At 41.1% G+C, this 24,954-nt stretch overlaps 2 protein-coding genes across 5 annotated transcripts in view; one reads left to right on the forward strand and one right to left on the reverse strand.

The window, feature by feature from the left end:
• Nucleotides 1-16,936, reverse strand: part of SEC24C (SEC24 homolog C, COPII coat complex component) — a 37,553-nt gene extending 20,617 nt beyond the window's left edge. For 2 of the 3 annotated variants that reach the window (XM_061451552.1, XM_061451543.1), the window contains exons 1-6: nucleotides 16,804-16,936; nucleotides 8,204-8,406; nucleotides 5,064-5,150; nucleotides 2,386-2,506; nucleotides 1,251-1,429; nucleotides 852-1,058 (exon numbers count right to left, since the gene is read on the reverse strand). In XM_061451552.1, the coding sequence (XP_061307536.1) occupies nucleotides 852-1,058; nucleotides 1,251-1,429; nucleotides 2,386-2,506; nucleotides 5,064-5,150; nucleotides 8,204-8,378 (769 nt within the window). In that variant the 5' untranslated portion in view covers nucleotides 8,379-8,406; nucleotides 16,804-16,936. The remainder of the gene's footprint in view (nucleotides 1-851; nucleotides 1,059-1,250; nucleotides 1,430-2,385; nucleotides 2,507-5,063; nucleotides 5,151-8,203; nucleotides 8,407-16,803) is intronic. The other variant, XM_061451561.1, reaches the window with a different exon arrangement.
• Nucleotides 16,937-17,979: 1,043 nt separating this feature from the next.
• SYNPO2L (synaptopodin 2 like) overlaps nucleotides 17,980-24,954 on the forward strand; it is a 40,342-nt gene continuing 33,367 nt past the window's right edge. The window contains exons 1-2 of one of the 2 annotated variants that reach the window (XM_061451584.1): nucleotides 17,980-18,855; nucleotides 18,889-19,237. In XM_061451584.1, coding sequence (XP_061307568.1) covers nucleotides 19,133-19,237 — 105 coding nt within the window. In that variant the 5' untranslated portion in view covers nucleotides 17,980-18,855; nucleotides 18,889-19,132. Of the gene's footprint in view, nucleotides 19,238-24,954 lie in introns of both variants that reach the window. The other variant, XM_061451573.1, reaches the window with a different exon arrangement.

A 24,954-nucleotide genomic window follows, 5' to 3' on the forward strand; every position in this document is an offset into this window, starting at 1 on the left:
CAAGGTTTTAGACTAACATAACTATTTTTAGAATAATATGATTATAATATGCATTAAGATCATGCACTATGAACATTTAAGTTAAATTGCAGAACTGCCTACTAGAAAGTACACACAGAACTGCCAAATAAGCTAGCAGATGACCCGTAATTCCTCAAAATGCAAGGAGTTTTCTCAGGCAGTTTTGGCTTGCCTGAAATTAGAGTAGTAAGTTAATGTGTGATTATCTATTTCATTTTGTAACTACCTGAAGTTATTTCATATAACTTTAGACAATTTCTTGCAGTTATGGAATACACCACGATATAATGCAATAGTGTTTCTACAGTTAATTGCAATTTGCACAGATATTTGTAAGTAATCTACCTGGCCAGTTGTGCAAAACTGCATGGGGAATGGGATTCTCAATCCTCACACTTGCACGATTACTTTATCCTAGCTATCTGTAAATGTTATTGATTAAAAATCAGCCAAAACCATTTATAATTCAGAAAGCTTAGCTGACACTACTTACAAGTACACACAAAATGTGAAAGGTTCTACATATTAAATGTCATAATAACATTCTGATCACAAACTCTTGTGGTATTACGGCACTCACTACTAAATGACTTTTTAGCCAAGTACACTAGGATTTCTTCAGTTATATTAAACTGCTTGAAAACTGTATGACAAGTATCTTAAAATGACACATCCTGTTGTTTATCTTGGATTTGTCTTTTAGACAAGAGCACAGGGAAACACTGAAGTATCACCAAAAGCCCACAAGTAACAAAACGGAAATCCAATTCTCAGTTTGCCGTAAACAGAGAGCACGTATAGTGTACAATTTCTAGAGTCGGAATACTCACCGTTCTGCTGCATTTGGTATCCTGGCTGAGGAGGATGAGTTGGAGGAGGGGGTCCATGGAGGCTACTCATGGGAGGCCCAGGCTGTGGCCCTGACATCGATGTTGGAGGTGGCGGTGAGAATACATGATTAGGCTGGGACGCTGGTGGTACAGGAGCTGTCTGCCCAGGCAGTGGTGGGCCTGGCATGGTAGGCGGCCTTGGGGCACCTGTGGTAGAAAGGTAAGAGGAAGGTCCGAACACTGCAGAACAGGGAGGAAACTATTTAGAATAGCAGACGTCAACACCCAGAGAATTCTGATAACCATAGGGTAATGAATCATTGACAAGAGCAAATCTTTTATGAAATTACCAGCATAACTGAAAAGCAGTAACATATTTCTGTAGCCAGGAAACCTCACCATATCCTAGTCCGGCTGGGGGAGCAGCAGAGGCTGCAACAGTGCCAATTGTCATCCCTGCCATGTGATTGCTGAGCTGCTGTACACTGGCTGGGGGGGGACCATATTGCTGGAACGCAGGCGTCTGGGTGACAGGCATGGATGCTGAGCCTGGCAGATACGGCTGAGAAGCAGGTGGCCTGAGAAGGAAGATGAGAAACGCCACTGGATACCCCATTATACAAGCAGTTACAGCTCTCTGTGCTTTATAAACACTAGCTGGGTCTCAGTTATTTACATGAAGCACTGTAGCTCAGTTGTGGCAAAATAATTACACACACTGCATGGACTTCAATCCACTTCATAAAAAAAAAAAAAATTCTATTCTTAAAATACAAATTCCACATTTATAGCATTTTTTATTAATTCCATTTTAGTTACAGCAACAAAACAGAAATACTGCCATGGAGGCTACAGGTGAGCAACAGTAAGGCCTGCACAATTATGTAAGAATGCTGTTGCTTTAAGGATGTCAAGACTGTGCTGACAGTGCTGAGGTTAAGCAGAGGGAAGCAAAAACCAACCACCTTACCCAAAACCAGTAATCAGAATGAAGCAGTGAGGACTGCTGCCACTTTCACCACAAAGGTAATGCCAACATCTTTCTGGAGAAGGTGCCCAAGAGCTTTACATGAAGATAGCTCAGGGAACCGTAATGGACAGGAAATGACCCAGAACCAATGCTAAGGAATTTCTCAGTAATAACAAATAGCAACATGCTCTGGAGAGAGATCAATTCACACTACCAAAGAATCAAATACTATGGCAGTGTGAATGCAATTGTTTTAAAAGAAAACAGACTATGAGAATCACAAAATTCTTTATGGGGAAATGACTACCACAAAGAAAGTCTTTGGAGAAGTGGTTTTGATCAGTCACTGACATCTGCTCATTTCCTTCCAGAAGTTTTTAATCTGCAGATATTCTTATTGTCTATGACAAAACATTGTTCTTAAAACAGTAAGTCAGCAATAAAGAAAGTCAACATCTACCACAGTAAAAACAATATATGCAGTTTGGTTTAGATCCTAAAAGGTCTAGATCTAGCACAGGTCTACCAAGGCACGCCTTTGTTATGACTTCTTCTTGTATGTACCTCTGCATCGGGGCTGCTGAGGTTGGAATCCCATTCTGCACATCTCCCTGTCCAAATGGACTGTATGTCAGGTGATCAGAAGGAAGAGATGCTCCAGATGTTGAAGGGGCTCTTAATGAGCCTACAGACATAAGGGGGAAAAAAAAAAATTTAAAAAAAATAAAAATCACAACACAGAAGCAAGGTCTTGAACCATGAAAAATCCCAGAAATAAAAAGAAGCGTAGAAACAGTTTAGCAGTGGCCAAACTGCGGTATCAAAACTCCATGAGCAACAAATAATTTATACAACTATACTAGAAGTAGCAAAACTAAAGCACAATTTTTTAGCCAGTGTCACTAGTCACCATCTTTACACAAACCAAGCAAAATATGTGTATTGTGGAGGGTCTTCAATCGACAATTTCATCTTCTGATGAAGAAAAGAAAAAGTTATCTTGGAGGGGGAAGAATTTAATACCTCACGGACAAGTCCAATTATTTTTCTCCAGACCAAGGAGAGTATTCACATGGAACCTAATGTTTTTTACAGGTCAGTTTTCCCTTCTTGGAAGGTCAGCAGATTATGTGAGCAGATTCAGAAAATTACATCTAATTGCTCATTAATGGGGGCCACCACTGTTCTTCCCCAGCTCTTGAGGCTAGAGGCTAACATGAATACTTTCTCATCTTTCAGACTGAGCTGGTTTAGTCACAGTTCAAACGTATTTGCCACAAAGCCAAGTCTTCACGCTTTCCACAGGCCACACAATGCTGGATACAATACCAGCAGACCAATCGCAGTGTCTACTTCCAAAAAAGAGATTCTAAACTTCCACGTTCGTATTATTAAGTCAAAAATGCTGATAATTAGAACCATATGATCATTCCTGCTAACCACAAGAGAACATATTTAATGTATGGGGTATCATTAAATACAGATGACTAACAATGTAAACTTCCCCATGAGACCAAGGCAGCACATAACACACTGTTGCGTATCTCTGACTGGCATGACAAGTTTAAAAGGGACTCTGAAACCTTGTTGTGAGGAACCATTATGAAACAGGAAGCCAGAGAGGCCATTTCTCAATTCTGCAGTGTAATTTATACACCAAAGCATGAAGTTTCAATTTATACATTTTAATCTTATCTGTTACGTGTAAATGTAATCTTATCTGTTACATGTAAATTCTTAGTAAGCTTGTGGATGTAAACTCAAGGAATGAATTAAATAGACCTTGTATGAATAACCAGTGATTTCTTTGGGCTTTTTTATTACAAAACCTTCTCCTGTTCTTTTTGAGACATAGGATTTAATTTTTTTCAGAGATACTTATTATCCTTATGTACCTTCATCACATTAAACCTTGTATTTTCTAAACTACTGTTACAGCACCTTTGTCTTACCATTTCTCTGGCTATGCATTTCCTGATCTCTTAACTATTTGTACGTTGTGTGGTATTTCTATTTCCGAATGTCTCTTGTGATACCCCTTCAGTTAATTTGGTACACTTTCACCTATTTTGGAATCTTTTTCCTTTCATAGTACATGTAAACTGCTTGGCATTGTTACCTTTTGTCTCTGAAAGCATATTTAATTTAATTCATGGTGGGATCCTACACACTTTTTTACATTAACTCCCCCCCCCCAACTTTAACAGATATACAATTTGACAAATACATGCTTACTTCAGAAAAAAATCCTGAAAGTCTTTTTCTAGCTCTTGTCACAAACATAATTTGGTAACTATTACCACAGACTGCACAAATAGCCACTGAAAAAAAAATCACTTGAACAGCTATGAGTATCTGGTGGTTTATTAGCTTACGATTCATGACTCTTGAGGAATTCCAAAGTTCTCCTTCAACACCTTTGAGATACTGCACTGTTCTTAATCACTACAGACCTCAAAATGGACGTAGCTTACAGCAAAATTGGGAATGCCTGTGATTTGATTCAGAGCCCCCAGACTATCAGGTTTTGCCCCAGTTCTGACTCCCTACTCATCTAAGCAAATTGACGCTGTTGGAAATAGCTCTTCTGAAATACCACTAGTTGGAAAAAAAGAAAAGTACAATAATTTCTTGCAGTATTCCTAATTCTTACATTTTGATTGCTAGCTTTGCCAAAGTATTCCTTTCTTCAAGCCACAGCTTTTGAAAATCATAATTATTCCTAACATATACTTGGTTTCTATGCTACAGCCAAAGAGACTAAAGACATCTTTTTTCCCCTTAAATGAAAGCACAAGTTACAAAAAATCTCATGACCTCAAGTAACAACCTCCTGGTGCTGAGGAAGAATTTTCATTTCTTCATTGCATGTTATCATTTCTAACCTCATGTTTAGTCCTCTCTCAAGTGGGAGGCTGCATTCTTTTAAACCAAGGATTCCCCCTGACAGAACCTAAACAGGCCAATTCAGGTTTTGAAATCAGTCTTCAGAAAACATTAGTCACAAGTCAGGTTTTATCTATGAATCTGCAGGCATAAGGGATTTCTACTAGGATTATTTCTTCATATCCCATTTATGTCTTTGGAGTGCTGCCTACAAATTGACTAGGAAGTGTCCCACCCACTTCTGACTGAATAATCAGGTATCCACACCTTTGAGATAAATATCCATATTAAATAGGAACTTTGCACAAAAGAAGCAGCACAAGCACAAGCACTCTCATGAAAAGGACACCATTTACCTATGAAATTAGGTGCAAGAGAAGAAGTGTCAGAGTTGAGAGAAACAGGAGAGCCCTTCGAAGGGAACCCCAAGGAAGGAAAGTAACCTGGAAAGACAGAATACACCAGTGAATCAAGCCTGAGAGAAAGCACCAAGAGACAGTGTTTCCAATGCTAAAGACAGTCTGCAGTACAGAAAACATCATATGCATAAAATCCACACCACATTTACCACATTATTCCTTAAGCTATAACTCCCTCTCAGTCTTCTACCAAGCATAACATGTATTACCAACAGAGTTCATGTATTAATACAAGTGTCAACAGTATTGGAAACTGAGTCCATGTAAAACAATCCAGAAGCAGCCTAATTGTGACTGGTATTCAGGTAACTGTGTTTGCACTTTCAACTGAATGATCTCATTAGAAAGAAACCGTTCAAAGGAAGAAGGTGAAAAATTGTCCTGGTTCTTTCAGTATTCTCACAGAAAGAAGCAGCTATTTTCAACTAGCAGCACAGTACTCCACTTCTGGTCCCAAGCAAGACTAGCATCACTGGCACAGCACTCCTGTATTTCCATTGGTGAGAGCTAGAGTTTGTCACATAAATCAGATACAGAGGGCTCCCTGACTGAGGATGGCATCTGCTACCAACACTTATTCCACCGAGTCCTCCAAGCTATTTTGTTGTTGTTTTTAAAATAAATCCCTAAGACAACTACTTAGAGATCACAGATTAACATTGGCAGTTTTCCTTTTACCACTCAGTGTTCCCTAAATTACTGTCACTCTAGTGCCTCCAAAAATAATTCTCTTCTCTCTACAGTATGCAGCTACAACAGGTCTTTCTACAAAGACCTGCAATAAACATAACATGTTGGAGATGGGGGTAGAAAAAATAACTGTCGATATCTTCAGTACCACTGGTATGCTTTCTTTGATAATGCATTGTTTGTCACTCTCTTCTCCTGGGCTATCCTATTCAGCAGCTACTAACAGGTCAACTTCTGGCTGTTCTGCTAGTGCTCCAAATTTTACATTCCTTCTTTCTAAGAATAGGAATCCTGGATTTACAGTAACAGTCCAAAATGCATAATGTGACAACTGAGATTCCCTTAATACAGTCTGCTACGTCTGGGAAGGATGGTCTCAGAAATAAAGACAGAAGAAAAATCTCCACAAACCATGGGTGATGTTAGACTGATGTATCAATAAACTACATGAGATACTGCTTAAGAGTAGAGCAATACATTTTTGTTGGCCAAATGAGACCACCTAGTTGCCCTCAGTGGCACAATACCTTTCAATCATTGTTGGCACAAACAAAATCTGCACTTTTAATCTGCATAAATTCACATACCAAGCTTTCTAGGTATGTTCTTACTGAGCTGTTATAACCACACTTCTGCTGTTCTAAAATTAAAAAAAGCAAACCAGAAATAATTCAGAAGGAAGAAAGTTAATTCCCTTAAAAAGAACTGCTTTTCAGATTTGTAAAGCCTGAAAGTTGTTGAAGTATCTGATAGAAGATGCCCATCAGTTTCTCTTCACCAACATCCTAAACATTCTTCATACTGCTAACAGCCAAAACCTGCTTTCTATAAATAGCTGCACTCTGATGAAACTTTTCCAACAAATCCACAGTAATCTTTGTCCTTCTTGAATCTCCTTCTCTCCCTCACTGAAACACGTCCAATTTTTCCCCATTCCTTCCATGGGATAGGAAACACTAGTAAGTCAGTGCCTACATTGAGCAGCCAAACAGCACTCAATGGCTGAACCCTGCCTCTGTCTTCCCAGCAGGCAGGGTTTCTTTCCTCTGCCCAGTGCTGATTTTCATTACTTTTATAGGAATTTAAATCCTCTGTGAAATTAGTTCACAACTCATAGATTAAAAGTGCTGTTGTAAGAGATTTATTGAGAGGATGGGAGGAAGAGGATTAAGGAAAGAAAAGGAAGATGGAGCAACTGAATGATCCATTTTTTAGCACACCATGCTAATTCTTCTACTTCATTACCATGCTAACTTCAGACAGAAAAACCCAACAGAGTAATTATTCAGCTCCCGACTTTCAGGCTCCCACTTCTGCTAACTGCAAGACAACTATAGGCACTTTGATTGTTCTATCCTTCTCACTGATTTTTAAGATTCAAGAAGTTGAAAACAAAACAAAAAAATCAAGATGTACCTGGAGGGGAGAACAATACAGAGACCATTAGTATGATTAGCATTATTACTCAATTTCCTCTCAATACCAATCTGAAGTCTAAACAAACACTTCGAAGTGAAAGTGTGTATTGTGCTTATTCTGGCAGATTTGAATTCATTCACCTGATTTTGAAAGGCAGAAATACTCCTACTCAGAGCATAGTACTTTCTCCTCTACCTGTCAGATGTTAATGTCACTATGAATCTCCCAAAGCACTTCAAATACTCAGAAACAAAGACTCCAGAAGTTCTTTAATAATTTTAAGTTAGCCCTTATTTTGAAGGCAGGTAAGAAAAGTTAAACTACTTTGTTTGGTGGCTTTTATTTGTTTTTTTTTTGTGGTTGTTTGGGATTTTTATTTATTGTTGTTAATTAGTTTTTAAATAAACAAATCCAACAAGCCATATGACCCTGCAGAACCAGGGAAACTCCAGAACACATTAGCTTAGAATCATACAATCATAGCTTGCCACATGTTCACAAACTTTCTATTGATTTTAAAGGCATTTGTGAAAATAGCTCCAAATACGCTTTCTGCCTAGAGTTGTATGTCTAGATCTTTCATAATGGCATGCAGAACTTCCTTAATAGTAATGTAAGGGAGTCTCAATTATGAATCTGTTACAGTCACTACCTGCTGCCCTTCAACATAACCTCATCAGGAACACTGTCCTAATCGGGTGTTTCAGTATCAAAAAAAAGCAGGCTGTGCTTCTCAACACGTCAATTTTATGAGCTATTAAAAGAAGTGTGAAAGAAGTGGACAAATGACAGAACAGCAACCTCATAATGTGCAGGAAGAACATGAGTTTTAACATCATGTAAGCTATATACAGAAGGAATAATAATTGCTGCCACAAAACAGAGAGTAGTAATTAAGTATACAGAAGAAATCCCGTGCACACAACAATTCAGAAGTTATCAATCATTAAGTTTTGGCTGAGAATTACCTTGTGGAGGGGGTGGCTGTTGATATCCTGGCATCGGACCATTATAAGCTCCATATTGCAATTGAGGAACCCCTGGCAATGGCTGTCCTCCGTAGGCAGGCTGCTGGTATCCCTGATATCCAGGCTGAGGTCGCCCGTAAGGAGGCCCTGTGTGAGCTGGCTGGTTTACACTCATTGTATTCACATCCCCAAACTAATCTCACCTGCAAAAAGTGGGGGAAAGATGGCTTTTAGCAGACATAAAACCAAACTGGCCGACTTCCCTACTGGTTTTACAGGAACAAGAGCTCCCAAGACCCTAGGGAAGGTGAAACATTAATGGTAATATACACTCACACAACATGATTTTCAAGTAAGATAAATGCTTTAGAAGAGGTAGTCAGAAAACAGTATTTTAAGAAACTAGATTTTCTAATCAACTTATTCACTGCTTCATCCTGGCTAGACTTGTGATCATCATCTTAGAAAAAAATACCATAATTTGTCATTCCATAACAGATGATTATCAAGTTTCCTCAGACACCTTACAAGCTACTTCTGCCCCACAGAACATCAGATCAACAAAAAAACAGATTTCATGACACAGATGAGAGATTCCTTAACGTAAGACTTAAATAACACTGAACAAGTTGAGCTTTCATCCCCATGTTAGTCTACTTGATCATATTTCATTGCTCCAAGCAACACACACTTCACCATCCACAAAGGCTGCTACTTGACGTGTTTGATAGCATCTAGAAGAGGATTAATATGGGGGGGGGGGGCCTTATTTTTTCTTTAAACAACAGATGATTTTAAGTCCTTGTTATGTACAAAAATGTCAGAAAATGAAGATATTTCAAAAGCAGTATGTTGAAATAAAAAAGATGTTAAAAGTGGAAAAGATGTCACTAAAACAGTTATAAGAAAGCATAAGAACTGAACCAGAGCAGAGACAGACATTTCTTTGCAAAGTTATGTAAGACATTTTGCTTAACAGGCTCCCAGTTCCTCTGACTAACTGTATAAAGAGATTGACTGACTTTATAGAGAAAAGACAGAAACAGCATTGGGAAACCCAAAACCAAGCAGGCAAGTCTTACAATACCATGGTACCAAGCAAGCAGATAAGCCAGAGAGCCCCTGAATTGTGGAGACCCAAGGAGATGACTTCATGGTCTACCTCTCAAGGATACTTCACATCTCCTGCACTCCTTTGAATGCTCCATATATCATTGTTTCCTGCTTCAGATAAGACTTTCTACACTGACACTGTAAAGAAATGTGTGGTTATGGAATTTAATTTTTTACTTAAAAAATAAAGAAATCCAGTTTATATAAAAATGCAAAGTTAAGGTAAAGGAAATAATTCATGATGCCCTGGTATTTTACTCCAAACCCTGTGATGAACTTGTGCATTATAGATACATAGTAAATATTCACACAGAGGAGACATAAGCTGCAATAACCACCAGCTAGTTGAGGCAAATCCCAAGAAGGAACCTACAGCTTAACTCAAGTGGATAACAAACACCTGAGCTGTTTTGCCTATACATTGATTAGCATATGCCAACCAATGCTAAGGTTGGTTCTTCACATAACCAAAAACATGATGCCAAAATAATCATTTCAACAACTGACACCACAGTTAAACCTACAATAACTACAGCTCTGTAAGAGCCATACACACAGAAATTCTTTCAGATCCATATATATAAAGGGAAGATATAATAAATCACAGAGTAATGTAATTATTTAGAGAAGAAAGCTAGGCAAATACACACATGACATTTAACCTCCTACAGCTGGTAAACATGACAAATGTCAATACTAAGAACACTAATGCTTACTCTGAAATTAGATATCAAACTTCATGTGAAAGCAAATAAATGAAGTTTTATATTTTTAGTCTTCAAACTGTACGAAGGTAATAAAGTTTTTGTTTATAAAAAACTTATCTTAAATATTTAAAGGTAATTTGCTCTAGAAACTAGCATATGTAGTTTGCAACAGTTTACAACAGTGCGAGAGAATTTTTTATCAGGCTGCAGTGTTTTTAAACACGATTACACAAGATACACATGATAGCACGAGAGTAACTACTAAAGATTCTGGTTTCCCATACTACCTTTGACTTAGTTCTGCAGAACAGTCTAACCTGAGCGGCTATGGAGCCAGGAAATACGGACTCTGGGACCTGCTCCCTTCCCAAGTTCCCTTGAAGGTTAATCTCTTCCTTCCCAGATAGGCAACCAGTGTTGCCACACTGCAATCACAGACCTATCTCCAACCACCTCTTTTTCAGTGCAAACAGTAAAGCAGGAGAGTTTCTCTTGCAAATGTGCATCGTAAAGGAAGACTGCTCTACCCACACATCTTGGAACATCTAGGCATGGCTTTCTGCCAAGGAAAGAGGGCTGCTTCCTCTTCTTTTTGACCCTGACTTGCTTATTGGATTGCACGAGGAACTTGGCTTCTAGTCACTGGTCTAGAAACAGGTCCTTCATCTCGTAAGAGCTGCAGGCAAAGGAACAGCATCCTGCAGGTACTTCCTGAGCTATAATCATTAAGACACTCTTCAAAAGTTACACCTACAGAAATCCCTTAAGAGATCTAGTGTTTGAACAAGGAATTAGTACAGGGGAGGAGATCAATCCTTAATGCTTTTTTTCTTTTTATTTTTTTAAGAGCACAATGGGGGAAGAACTCAAGCATGTACCTTGCAAACCACTTCTGACTTACTGTTGTGAGTGTATACTCAGTAAGTGATCCTACCTGATGATCTTTTACTAATCTCTTTTCATCCTTCTCATGTGAATATTGGTATTTCCCACTTGAGCAGGCAGTATCTGTTGGCTTGCTGCTCCTTCTACAATAACACTGAAACCAAGAGGTAAGCTCACTTAATCCAAGTCTTACAGAGAAAAAGAGTTTTGAGATCACTTCCTACACTTTCTATGGAAAAAGCAGCTACAGAAAGGAGATGGTTCTGCCTTAGAGTTCCAACTGAGAAAGAATGGCAGATATACCTCAGACCTTTAGCCAGCCCATGTGTCAGCCAGCAGAGGCTTATCTCCACCATAACACAAGCTCTACACTGGCAGAGGGTTAAGGAGAGAGCTGAAGAAGTGGAAGAAAACTCAAGTACAAGGCTGGTGTTGAAGCTGGGGACAAGGCTGCTTCATTATTTTGGTTGCTCAACTTGGTCTAAACTTAAGGCTAGTGGCACGCTTGCTCATCACTCATGGGGAATACCATAAAGGGCAGGGCCAAGAGTATCTACCTCTGAGAAGGTAGAAGAGAGTTGTCATTAAATGAGTCCATTTTCCTTCTCCCCCAGTACAAGTTATTTGTATCAAACAGCATTCATTTTGTCTCCACTCAAAATATACACATGTAAACTAGAACCTGGTCACTTGAAGAGATACGGGCAAAAGGAGAATTTTATGTTCTCTGTTTTATGACATCAAGAAGAAGTAAAATCTCAAAGAATGAAATGTGTTTACCAGATAGGAAGAAATGGAGAAAACAGGCTGTTTCACTTGATGAAAATATTGAGGATATTCCTTTGCATGTAGTAACATTGTATTAAAATATGCCGTTGAGCTCAACAGTTACAATACACAAAGCTCAAATAGGCAGGACTTGTGCTATTGGGAAAATACCATCACAATTTTCCTGCGAAACATGACGCAGTCACTCCATGCTGTTTTCTATTCCTCTGCATAAAGGCAGTTTATCATGGAAGTTTTGGTCAAAATAGGTACACAGCTAAAACTCATACTGGAAAGGTGTTATACAAGAGAGAGAACCAGTGCTGATCAGCAATGAATGAATGGGATAAAAATTAATGGTAATATGGGGTAGGGGGGGAAGAGGTGTCTTAACTTCTACAATAGCTTCCAGATTCCTTAATATCCAAACAAAGCACACTACAGTGCAGTATTTATGGCCTGTTAAAAGAAAAAATAAGTTCACAAGCACTAGTGATTCACACAAGCTTGTTTCAATCAGCAAGCTTCCCAAATCAGCAAAACCTGCATATTCATCATTTTTTTTATGGTTCGCATTCACTGTTAATTCCCTTTTGAAACTGAAAAGCTTGATCTCATCAGCTCTTGATGGCTTTCTAAAGGAAACACATACAGCAAAATTACTTTCCTTCAGAAAGATGCTAGTGCCTTTTTTACTGGTTGCAGGGAAAAAAGAAAGTGTGGTTTATTTAAACTTCTGGGGAGCCAGATCCTTAAAAATGGGGGCAAAAGAAAAACCCAAACAACAAACCAAACCACAAAAAAAACCCAAAGAAAAAAACAAAAACCATCCACCCCCCCACCCCCCCCCAAAAAAAACAAAACAAAAAACCTCAACACCAAAACCCCCAGCCAACAGCATGGCATCCTATATTATGGTGAAACCATGAAACAGAAGGGAATGTCTACTTAATTTCTGAACACAGAAATCAAAATAATTTTCAAAAGATAGGACAGAAAGGGACAGTCTGCATCCTCAAGAGATCAGTTCAGAATATTACCTATAGTGCTTTTACTGCTTCCATTCTGCAGCTTTATGGAAAAGTAGCAAAGTTATGCTATTCTTATTAAAGATCCAGACTCTGAACAACTTCTAGCTAAGAACACTGTTCTGCAAGGCAGATGCTCCTGCTTTTGTTTCACCAACAGCCTGACTAGGTACTCTACAAGAACTCACAGAACATTTGATTCTTTTCAGATAAAAGAAACTCCTGTTTTGTTTTTTCTACAGAAAACTCTAGAAGAGAAGCTCATATCATGGAAGTTAGAGACTGGTAACCACTCTGGAAGCACTCAGGTCATTATAACAAATGCCACCCATGTTTGTCCAAAACAACCCAAACGGCACTACTGAACTGGCCCCCCAATTTGGTTGTATTTTTGTGGTGCTCTATCTTTCTCCTGGGCATAATCTCAACTTGTGACACATAGTATATTCTTCTTCTTATGCATTTGGAGTCACTGCCAGAAACATCTATTTTAACGTTCATGAGAGGCATATAGCACAGTTTTCAGAACATAAATGTTACAATCTAGTATCAGTGAAAATCCAGAAGCCACCATATTTTCACTGAGGACACCTTCAGGAGAAGAAAGGATAGGTTTGCTGCTAAAACTTCTTGACACGAGAGGTACTAGAGCAGATTTTTGCAGACCAGTCATTCCTGGGCTGATCCAAAAAGGACAGGCTACAGGACATAAAAAAACCACAGTTTGCACGCAAGGTGTGATCACTTCTATGTTCTTTTAAAGAAGGGCCACATTAAACCCAGTTTTGTTAGGCTGATTCATCATTTGGGCAAGGTCTTATACAAGTTGTGAGAGTAAACTGGTAAAAAAAATGACACACAAAAAAAATTAAAATCTTAGTGGTAGGTTTAAGCTTAGGTCAAGACTATTTCCAACCCCTGCCACCACCACCAGATTTTTACTTCAATTAACAGAATCACAGAATGGTTTGTGTTAGAAGGGACTGTAAAGATCATCTAGTTCTAAACCCCTGCCATGGGAAGGGACACCTTCCACTAGACTAGATTGCTCAAAGCCCCATTCAACATGCCTTTGAACATTTCCAGGGATGGGGCATCCATCCCAGCTTCTCTGGGCAACCTGTTCCACTATCTCACCACCCTCACAGTAAAGAATTTCTTTCCAGTGTTTCTAATCTAAAACTCTCCTTTGTTAGTTTAAAGCCATCCCCCTTGTCTCATCCCTAAATGTCCCTGTTAAAAAGTCTCTCTTCAGCTTTCTCATAGGCCCCCTTTAGGTACTGGAAGACTGTTACAAGGTTTCCCCACAGCCTTCTCTTCTCCAGGCTGAACAACCCCAACTCTCTCATCCTGTCTTCATAGGAAAGGTGCTCCAGCCCCCAGTTATCTTCGTGGCTCTCCTCTGGACTTGCTTCAATGGATCAACATTCTTCTTGTGTCGGGGGCTCCAAAACTGGACACAGTAGTCCAGGTAGTGTCTCACAAGAGCGGAGTAGAGGGGGAGGATCACCCTGTCTCCTCGTGGGACTGATTTACACCTCTCTCTCTCTGTAATAAAGGTCTATGAAAATGTTTCAAACCCACTCAGTTATGGGCATTACTTTTGGAGAGCAATCCTGGGGAGGCAGAAATTATGGAATATGTGCCATTAACAAAACTGCAGTGAAAGATTTCTCTCTTCCTTTGCTACCTGCATATACGTGTTGCAACATGTGTAGTCATCTGCCTCATTTCTGTGAACTTTGCACAAGTATAATTGATTAGGAAAAGTTACAAGGATAGTTTAAAGTTTAGAGAAGAGGCCAGAAGGAAGAATGGAGGAACAGGAATATACAGAATAAGACTTTAAAATCATGTTATAGTACTAAACAAGTTTTTCTTCACATACATTGTAACACTGGCCACCTTTCATTCAAAACTTCTGTACTCTGACTTCCTCTACCAAAAATGCACCACAAAAATCCCATCACTCACAAGCAACAAGAAAGCTCAGAATTAGCTTTTCGTAATGCATACTGCCCAGTTTATACTGACTTTAGTGCTTTCTATACTAACAATGTATCTTGCTGAACATATAGGAACAAGCTCTATTTTCACAATTCATCACTAATAAAACTTTTCAGACCTAAAGAGCAAGAAAAATCTACGTCTTCTCTTCTGTGGAGACCTCGCTGCTGATCACTTTCAGTCACTCTTTGTACCTTGCCCTTCCTTTAGCCAACCATCAATTCTTTCTTGGATTTTTGACCCTCCTTCTGATAATAAGCGTTACAGAAAGAAAATATAGTCCTACAGTAGCAGAAGAAAACATTCACAGCAGTACAAGCATCAAATGGCTCATTAAAGGAATAATCCTTTAGACATCTGTTCGCTGCTATAACTCAGCTTTCAGCCATGAAATTAGAACCTGGAGCGAATGTCACAGCGTATTAAGAAGAAATATTCCTTACATCAATGTTCACTTCACAGTCTGTCTGTATCAATAAAGAAACCTGAGTGGTACAGCTTCAAGCTGAACAGGGTAGTTCCAAAAGTAAGAACCTTTTCTACACAAAAAAAGGACAGAAATGCTTATGATTCCACATATAGTGTACATACATGATCGAAGGTGAGTCTCCTCTAAAGAGAAAGGCTCTGGAGTTCTAGGCCACATATATTTCTATCCACCCAATAACCAGAACATGTACTCTGTGAGAAGGGGGAAGGGGGTGGAAGAAAGAGGTAAAAGCTCAAGTTCCCTAAACCTACTCAGGACAACTTCATATTCATAAACATTGAAGACTTTAGGATAAACCCAGCAACAAGTAATCTCCTATTTTTGTGGTGTGAATTTGCACTGCCTGTAAACAACTACAACATAAAGGCACTGCATACTGGGTCTCAGATGGTCATTTCTCTCACTCTAACATTCCCCCCTCAACACCTGGTAAAGTTGACTAAGGATCCCTGTAACAGAAAAGGATTTATAAATATTTTTATGGAATTATCACATTAATGGCTAAAATTCAACACCGAGTACCGAAGTGAAAAAACAAAAATAAATCTGTATTTTAACATGATATTACAAATATTAACTCTGGTGGAAGACTTCTGATGAAGGTGTAAGTACTTCACTTACATTTCAGCAACCACTTCCGTCAGCTAGTACATTTAACAGAACTTCGACTACAGTGTGACACCTAGCACAGAGGCCTAGTTTGTATGGTTTTGCAAAGTCTCTTTAATAAAGACTTAAGACACCACATGCACATACTTAAAAACACTGAAGTACCTACCGAGAATAAGGAGAAATGAAACTAACCTTCATTCTACTCCAAAGACCATTGCTCGAAAGAGTCAAAGCAAACTCCAACAATACAAACCAAACATGTTTAAAGCATCACCTACATGGAAAGCAAGAATCCATCCACTTTTCCCAAGACTACACTTATAATTTGGTCATGTCATCTCCATTCCTTTCCTTCTTTCTTTTTCAAAGACACAGACAGACAATCACTAATTTTTACTACTAAACTCAATCTCCCTGTGGGACAACCATCCTTTGCAAGCCTCGAATGAATGGGAGCTTGAACAGCTCAACACATACACTGGGGTAAGGATTCGCGGATTACAAGAGACTGGGGCCGCTGCAGAGGCAGTATCCGCCTCACAGCGCACCCGGGACGAAAACAAGCGCTCAGCTATACGGGTGGGTGCGACGGCCGCACTCGTAGTCCCCGCAACTCCCCGCACCACACTTGGACACCGACTGCTCCCCTCCAGGCACTGCAGGAGGAGGCCCCGCCGACAGCCGGCTCCGACCCCGCTGGGCCGGCACCCACTGGGCCGAGCCGGGCCGCTAGCGGTGAGGGGCGCCCCCACCCAGACACATCACTGAAGAAGACCCGGGCCCCTGCAAAGGCCGGGCGTGGCGCGTAGGCACGGCAGGCCCGACGTACTACCCGGCTGGGCGCCACCAGGCCTCATCTCCTTGGCGGCGAAGGAAGCGACAGCAGCGCCTCAGACCCGGGCCTCGGCCGGGCCGCCGCACCAGCCAGCACCGGGTACCTCCGCGGCCGCCACCAGCAGACCCAATACCTCCCCGCAGAGCCCCACTCACCGCCGCTGCCCGTTTCTCCCGGCGCCGCTGCTGGACCCGCTTCCGGTTTCCGACGCCACCGCTCCCCCGCCCGCTGCCTGCCACGTCCACACTCCCCGCCAACCCCCGGCTGCCACCGCGCCCCACCCAGCGGGGCCCGGATGCGGCGCAGGCGCCGTGCGCCACGACCGCGGGCGTTGACGTCGCTCCGGGGATGCCCGCCGGTAGTGGCGTTCTTCGGTCTTGACGGGAGGCCCTGCGCGCCGCTCCGTTGGCGGCCGGTTGTCCGGAAGTGCCAGGCGGCGGCACTCGGTGGGACCAGCCGCCGCTCCGACGGCGGTTGTTGCCGGGGCTCCGAGGCTGCAGCCGCCCTCGCACTTCCCTTGGGCCCCGGGCAGCGCAGGGAGAGGGCTGTTGAGGGGCCGCTGTGGCTGTGGTGGGGGCAGATTCCTCAGGTCGTTTGCATAGTCCGAGAACCAGTGTTTCACGCGGGAGCGGGGCCCGGCCCGGCGCTGCTCAGCCTCAGCCCGTGCTGAGCAGGGTGCCCTTGGCTGCTTGTCCCGTCAGCGGCCTCCGGAAAAACGCGACTTGGGAGCACACGGAGGCAGTTTCGCACTGAAATGCACTGTGGTGCGGAAGTTGCGCGCTACCTAGTAATGTTTGTTCGTATCTGCTCAGCAGCACCATGCAGTGGCACTGCGTGAGCGGTGGAGTAGGCAATCAAGTAAAATTGCGTCCTATGGATGTTGCAGTACAAAGGTATCACAGAGATCTGTAAGATGCTTATTAGTCACTGAGAACTAAGCACATGCAGAATAAGGAAGAGTTTGTGCTTGGGATCTTAACAGAAAGTTACGTTGTAAGCCCTGTAGCAAACAAAAAATGGATTTTATTTTCCCTTATAATTCCAAGGGATCAAGGTGGCTTGGGATAGCAAGGAGGTCTTGTCTGTCATGGCCCTAAAAGAGCAAATAGTGAAGGAGGAGACCCACCTGGAGTACTGCACCCAGCTCTGGAGCCTGAAGCGCAGAAAAAAGCTGTAGACTTGTTGGAGCAGGTCCAGAGAAGGGCTGCAAAAATGACCGGAGGCATGAATGCCTCTCCTATGAAGACAGGCTGAGAGAGCTGAGGTTGTTCAGCCTGGAGAAGAGAAAGCTCCAGGGAGACCATACTGCAACTTTCCAATACTTAAAGAGGGCTTGTAAGAAAGATAGGGACAGGCTTTTTAGTACAGCTTGTAGGGATAGGATGAGAGATAATGGCTTTAAACTAAAAGAGGGTCAGTTTAGACTACATATAAGGAAGAATTTTTTTACATTAAGGGTGGTAAAACACTGGAACAGGAAGAGGTTGCTCAGAGAGGTGGTAGATGCTCACCCCTGGAAACATTCAGGGCCAGGTTGGACTGGGCTCTGAGCAACCTGGTCTAGCTGAAGATGGCCCTTTCTCTAAAAAGTCCCTTTAAAAGTCCTTTCCCACCCAAACCATTCTGTGATTCTGTGACCCCGATGCAAAGCCATTCTCCTGGCCACTGACGAGTACATGTATGTGGTGCCCTGCAGAGAACTGTCTGAATCCCATCTGTATAGCTAATCCTGGCTATTCTGGTCCCAGTGTCTAATACTAGGAATGGATGTAGGGGATGTCAGGGAGCAGCAAGCTGTAGAGGGAGCACATCACATCTATAACCTGCCTGTGGTTTTCAGAGCAGATGCATGGTGCTACACTGTGTAGTAACACTAGCTGCATGGAGAAAACAAGTGCAAAGGACATCACTTGCAAGCTGTTTTTGTTTAGTTTCTTAGGTGCTATCACCTGATCTTGTATGAGTTTGTGCCTGCGTCATGTCCTTGTCTGAAACTCATACTAATGAACCCTGAGAGCTGGATGACTCCAGGATTTGCATTTGGAATGGGAAGTGGAAATAAAGTTTTTACTGAAATGCTTCCAGCCTGAAGAGTGTCAGACAAAGCTTTGGAGAGACAGGAGGTGTGCTATTTTCAGCCGTGCTCCGGTGAGAGATCAGTCGTGTATGTGGAGGGGGGGACACAGAGGGTGAGATTGACATGACACGTGTGTCAGACAACTCTGGCCCCTTACCAAGAGGAGAATCAAATGTCTAATCATAGGCAGAGCAGCAGCTGGTTGTCCAGAAGAGCAGTGAAGGCTGGGCTTGACAGTTTCAACTCTCCTCTTGGGTGTGTGAACTTGAAGGAGAAAGTGTGCACAGGGCCTTTTGGAGGACCGGAGAGTTGTGTGAATTTTGAAGATGGGAGTAGAAGATACTGCCTGTTAAGAACTGGAGTCTGTTTTGAAGTTGGGAAGACAAAATATCCAAAGCATAGAAATCATGGGAGCTGAAGAAGAAATGCTCATCACTCTGTCTGGAGGTGCCCCCTGGGGCTTCCGGTTGCAAGGCGGTTCAGAGCAGAAACGGCCCCTTCAGGTGTCAAAGGTAGGACTTTGAGATGTGAACCGTGAAAGCAGAGTTGTTCTGCTGAACTCAGATATCCCTTCTGAGTCGGGCATCTTTCACTGCCGTTAAGGAATGCAGGAACTCCTTTCTGTGACAGCAGATCTTAAAAGGAAAACCTGGGTGGAATGATCAAGCAGGGTGTGGGGTGGGTCCTGAAATAGATGCTGTTGAGGTAAAGACAAGTGTTGGGTGAAGATCTGCGTCTGTGCAGATCTGTACAGCTCAGGCACTTTATAATGTGTACAGCTCTCCCCAGCTGTCAGCAGACATATAAACATAGTGACTTGTGCAGGAAAAAGGGCTAAAATGTGGAAGCTTCAGTACTCTTGTAAGACATCCAACAAAACAAAAAATAATTTAAATTGAAGCAAAAAAAAGTCATATTTGCAATTTAACTGTCCCTAACGCTTCATTACTATAGGTTTCAAAATATATGCACATTTCTTACGGTCTCTTCTGTTGGCAAAACCTTCTCAATATTGTCTGAAGTGAATATTTTTAATGCTCTAAAGCAGCAAATATTGGTTCCATTTCAAGAATTAAAGAAAAGCCGTTGATTGGATGGGAGATGAAATAATAAAAAAGAAGTAAGAACCTTGAGTTGCACTACTTTTGATAAGCAACTGTTACTGATCTCTTTCATAAAGACTAGTGAGTAGTGTAAAATTAGGAATAAGTCCTCCGTTTACTAAGCTCATAACAGCTACATTAGCCTTGACACAATGATACCTTGGGATGTCTCACTGGAAGCTACCCATCAACAGGAATGAAAAAATGCTGTGCTGAGGTCCTTTTGTTTCCTTAAGTAGACTGCTTCTGACAGAGAAGTTTAAAATGAAATGTACTATGTCATTTGGCTCACCCCAGGTCAAGAAGTGTTTGTGTGTAACTTCTGCCAGATGATTTGAAATCCCATAGCTTGACCCTGAAGTGGATGTTTCTTACACAGAGAAAGATTATTTTTCACCACGAAAACAACTTCTGTGCATACACATAGAGCTTCAGGTATGGAAAAGAAAGAATCAATATAATTTAAACCGATATCTGGCATCAGTGGTTGTTAGGAAAGTGGGATTTTCAGTGGCTACATAAGATCTGTAGGGTCTAGGGTTATTTTGACTCATTTTTTTTTCCCCAAATAGACAAGAAACTGGGACTGGAAAAAGGAGATACTGAGTGTCTTATAAAGGATTGAACAGGGGTGAGAAGCAGCTATTACTCAGGCTAAGTTGCACCTTAAGGTGAATGATTAGTAGCACTTCCAGAAAGGTATTAACTAGGAATTAAGGTATGACACCCAAAATTGGGTGTCATACCTTAAGTCTAGCATATTGCAAAAAAAAAGTAATTATGGAATATGTAATTGATACAAATCCATTTGAGGCTCAATTCTTCAAGCAGGACTTTGATTTTGTAATTATTGCTTTGGCCTATTATTGTCCAGAATTTAATGGCATCCAGGTGACCATACATGCTCACTGTCTTAAAGGCAACACCATTTAAACAGTCTCCAAAGAACGGGTTTATAGATCCTTACCACAACTCAGTAAGATCATATCTGAATGTAAACTGCTTAGAAGAGAATAAACCCCCAGGAATAACTCAATGGTCCTCCTCTTAGTGTGGAGGGAGTAGAAGTTTGAATCTCAGGTTTTGTCTCTTTGAGTTGAAAGATGAAATCTTCATTCTCCTGCAGTTAGGATTCTACTATTGACACCAGCAGGATGAAGTGTGGGCCAAAATGCTGCCTGTAAAGCATCTTCCAAAACTCTTAATATCATTGGCACTGTTTGTTTGGTTATTTTAGAAGCCAAAGATGGGAATGAGCCCATTGCAAAAGAAGCCTGAGCTGGATTGTATCTGTGTGGTATAGCACAGAGAAACAGAGCAGTACTGTCTATTTCTCTATTGGTTTGTTAGAGCTGGAACTCATGTGGATGAGCAATTTGCTCTGTTTGGCCTCCATCCAGGAGATGAATGCCACTGGGCAGCACTGGGAAGTGTGGTCAGATGGAGGTGTCACTGAGAATGAGCCTGCCTAGCGGAGATAAGGTCAAATAATGACACCGTGTTCATTAGTACAATGAAGAATATGTTGTGCATGTATGAACAGACAGATTAGATAAATGAGAGGGTCTAAGTAAGCAGATTTCTCTCAAATGAAGGACTCTTGGGGAGAAAGAGAAGTGTTCGTATGAGACCAGGAAAACTTTGGCTTAGCAGAACGTAAATACTAGCGCTTTGGTTCTTTTAGCAAAACCTATTTGGACAGAACGGGGAAGGGCAGAACAGGAACATGGATGGATCTGGAGAAAATGTGATGCGATACAGGCGTGAATATCCAATAGGTGCCAGGAAATAGTTGAGTGGATACAGCTGGTGTCTCAGGGGATTCCAGTGCTATCGCTTTAGGCAGTTTCAACTTCTAGACTAAAAATGTCATAGCAGTAACACTAAGGAAAGATGCTTACCCCCTTGGATGTCAAGTCATATTGCTTCTGTACACTTTCTGGGTGAAAAAGAGCAGTAAAAGCTACTTTGGGAAATATACTAAGTATAACAAATAAGTTATATATAAATTATATACACTGTAGTTATGTAGAGCTGGTAGAATTGCTAGACCAGACTAGGTTAATAGTCACTCCATCTTCTTGCTTCCCCTTTCCTTTGTGTTTCAGAGGAAGTTGTGAACTTCATCAATGCATCTAATTTTTCTAGTAATGCAATGTGAAGGGAAATTCTTTCACCTCTGCTGATTACTAGCATGTCCTATGAAGTACATAAGAATTGACAGTACTGGTGGTTTATCCTACATATAAACAGATAACTGTTTGCTAACAGTGCTCATCTTACTAAATCTGATATGGTTTCCTAATAAACACTTGATAACCTCAAGCAGCCAGGCATTCATAGAATCATAGAATCATAGAATCATAGAATGGTTAGGGTTGGAAAGGACCTTAAGATCATCTAGTTCCAGCCTCCCTGCCATGGACAGGGACACCTCACACTAAACAATCTCACCCAAGGCTTTGTCCAGTCTGGTCTTGAACGCTGCTAGGGACGAAGCATTCACAACCTCCCTTGGCAACCTATTCCAGTGCCTCACCACCCTAACAGGAAAGAATTTCCTCCTTATATCCAATCTAAACTTCCCCTGTTTAAGTTTTAACCCATTACCCTTTGTCCTGTCACTACAGTCCCTAATGAAGAGTCCCTCCCCAGCATCCCTATAGGCCCCCTTCAGATACTGGAAGGCTGCTATGATGTCTCCACGCAGCCTTCTCTTCTCCAGGCTGAACAGCCCCAACTTTCTCAGCCTAAGTCCAAAGACTAAATGTTGCACAAAGACTAAATGTTGCACAAAGCGAGATTTCCTGTTTGAGCTGATCTTGTATTAAAAATCCATACATAATTCATGTTATGTGATCAATTTACACAATACACAAAAGTCACAATCTTCTTGCCTTTCTTCTTTCTAAAGTTTACATTACAATAGTATTTTTATAGTTTCTTTCTGTGAAGATTATGATAATCAATCACTACGTGATGTTCTCTGTACCTTTTTTTTTCCTTGAAAATTCTTAGAGCCTGCTGTATGCTTTCTCTTTTTTTTTTTCTTTTCTGAGAAGATGGTATTTAAATGAGATGAGAATGTTTTCAGCATTATTCTCAATCCTCTTCACATACATCAGTGGGCTTCTAATTGATTGTTCTGTCCTAAGCTGTTCACAATGATGGCTTAAATTGCTGACTTTTTTTCAAGTTCAACTAACTCAGAATGCACAGTGAGCATATGCATTTTAAAACCACTCTTCATAGCACCAAGTATTCAGCTGGCTGCAACTAAATAAAGTAGCAGAACATGTTGGAAGTTGGGTGTGAACCCACTTTTCTACAGACTGAAAGAATGCATAGCTGTAGTTTTAAACCATTTGACCATGCAAGGGATCAGTTCTAAACCTCAGTTCAGCCAACACAAAAGGGTAAAAAAGCAGCTGGATCTTCATATGCTGGATCCAGCTGCCACAGGGCTTCTGTGCTATTAACTCCCCATGGGTTATGGGTTCAGGGGCACATTTAGAGCAAGGTGCTGCAATTATATATGTTGTTGGGTTATACATAAGTAACTTTATGTTCAAGTAACCATATGGAGCCAAACCAGCTCTGCCTGCCTCCAGATCAGTGAAAGACACATTGGTTCTTCCAGTAGCACCCAGTGGATGTTGAGGCAAAACCTCAAATTCAAATAACATAAGCAAGACTGAAAACTGACTAAATGGTTCCACATCTGTAACTTCAAACATCTATTCCTTATATCTTAAACTTGCTTACAAAAGCACATACTATTTTTCTCCACCCAAACAATCAACTTCAGTGTCTGGGTGCTAAAAATGTCTGATGTGCATATGAAGTATACCATGCTGAAAGGGGTACCGTAACAATGCAGTCTTATAAAAAGGCTGAAAGAGTGGAGAGTTAGACAAAAGACGACGCAAAATAAAATTTATTAGTGTCTGGGGGGCCCTTAGAGAGAAAGAATAGATGATTTTTAATTAGGGTTGCTTTAAAATATCAACTCAGTAATGAGTAAGCTGAAAGACCAGCAGACATTGATATGCTCAACAGGCAGATACACAGCAGGATCCAACATCAACAGAGGAAGTGAATAATTCTGCAGAAATTAGGAAGGATTGGCGAAATAGGGAAACAAATAAAAGGGAAAATAAAGAACCCCCAAAAGAAAGAAAAATCTTTGTTCTTAGTTACAACAATGTCCTTTTAAGTGAAATGAGTTGAACATTAATATTTGGCTTGCTGTGATTCCTAATGAATCTTTTAACTCTTGCCTAGTGGAGCAGATAAAGTATAGTGGAATTTTGCACTACCCCTTACCAAAATAAAACTGATTTAGTGTAGCTCAGTAGCTCTGGTGTGCAGGGCAACACATAGAGTCTTTGGCCAGAGACAGTTACCAGGACAGAAAGAGATCAAATCAAGCATAAAAGCAAGGAAACAAAAAGGATCCATAGATGGCAAGATCTTTATTTTAGAAAGGCCGAAGGGAAAGTGCACAGTCCTGACATGTACAGCATTCCTTGCAAGGAGGAGCTATAAATGATGAAAAAGTTCTCCCATTCTTAAAAAAGACTAAGGGAGAACAATACAGTCAGTTTCCTGGAGGCTTTCTTTGCAGTAAGAATATGTATATCAAATGCACTTGAAACTAAACAAAATGAAAAATAGCTAGTCTGAGAAAAATCATAAGATGGAATGGGTTGCCCAAGGAAGTTGTGAATGCTCCATCCCTGGCGGTGTTCAAGGCCAGGTTGGACAGAGCCTTGGGTGACATGGTTTAGTGTGAGGTGTCCCTGTCCATGGCAGTGGGGCTGGAACTAGATGATCTTAAGGTCCTTTCCAACCCTAACTGTTCTATGATTCTATGATAGGACATAAGCATTAAGACCAAATCAACCAAAGCAGAAACATAACATGGGAGCGTATTAGGGAAATTTTTACAACAATGACCAGCTTTAAGATGGTGTAAGTGCATGCAAGCATGCCTTTAGAGATCCTACTACAAACCAAGAGTTAGCCAATGAGAGGGAATCTATACGAAGCAATAAAGGCACTTGCACCTCCAGCATAGTGTGGTGCACGAACATTAATGATGAAGTAAGTAGGAACCAGAGGCT

The sequence above is a fragment of the Pezoporus flaviventris genome, unplaced genomic scaffold (assembly GCF_033815535.1).
Source record: "Pezoporus flaviventris isolate CSIRO_AGI_PZ_B2104156 unplaced genomic scaffold, CSIRO_AGI_Pfla_v1 ptg000001l, whole genome shotgun sequence".
In the NCBI taxonomy this organism is placed as follows: domain Eukaryota; kingdom Metazoa; phylum Chordata; class Aves; order Psittaciformes; family Psittacidae; genus Pezoporus; species Pezoporus flaviventris.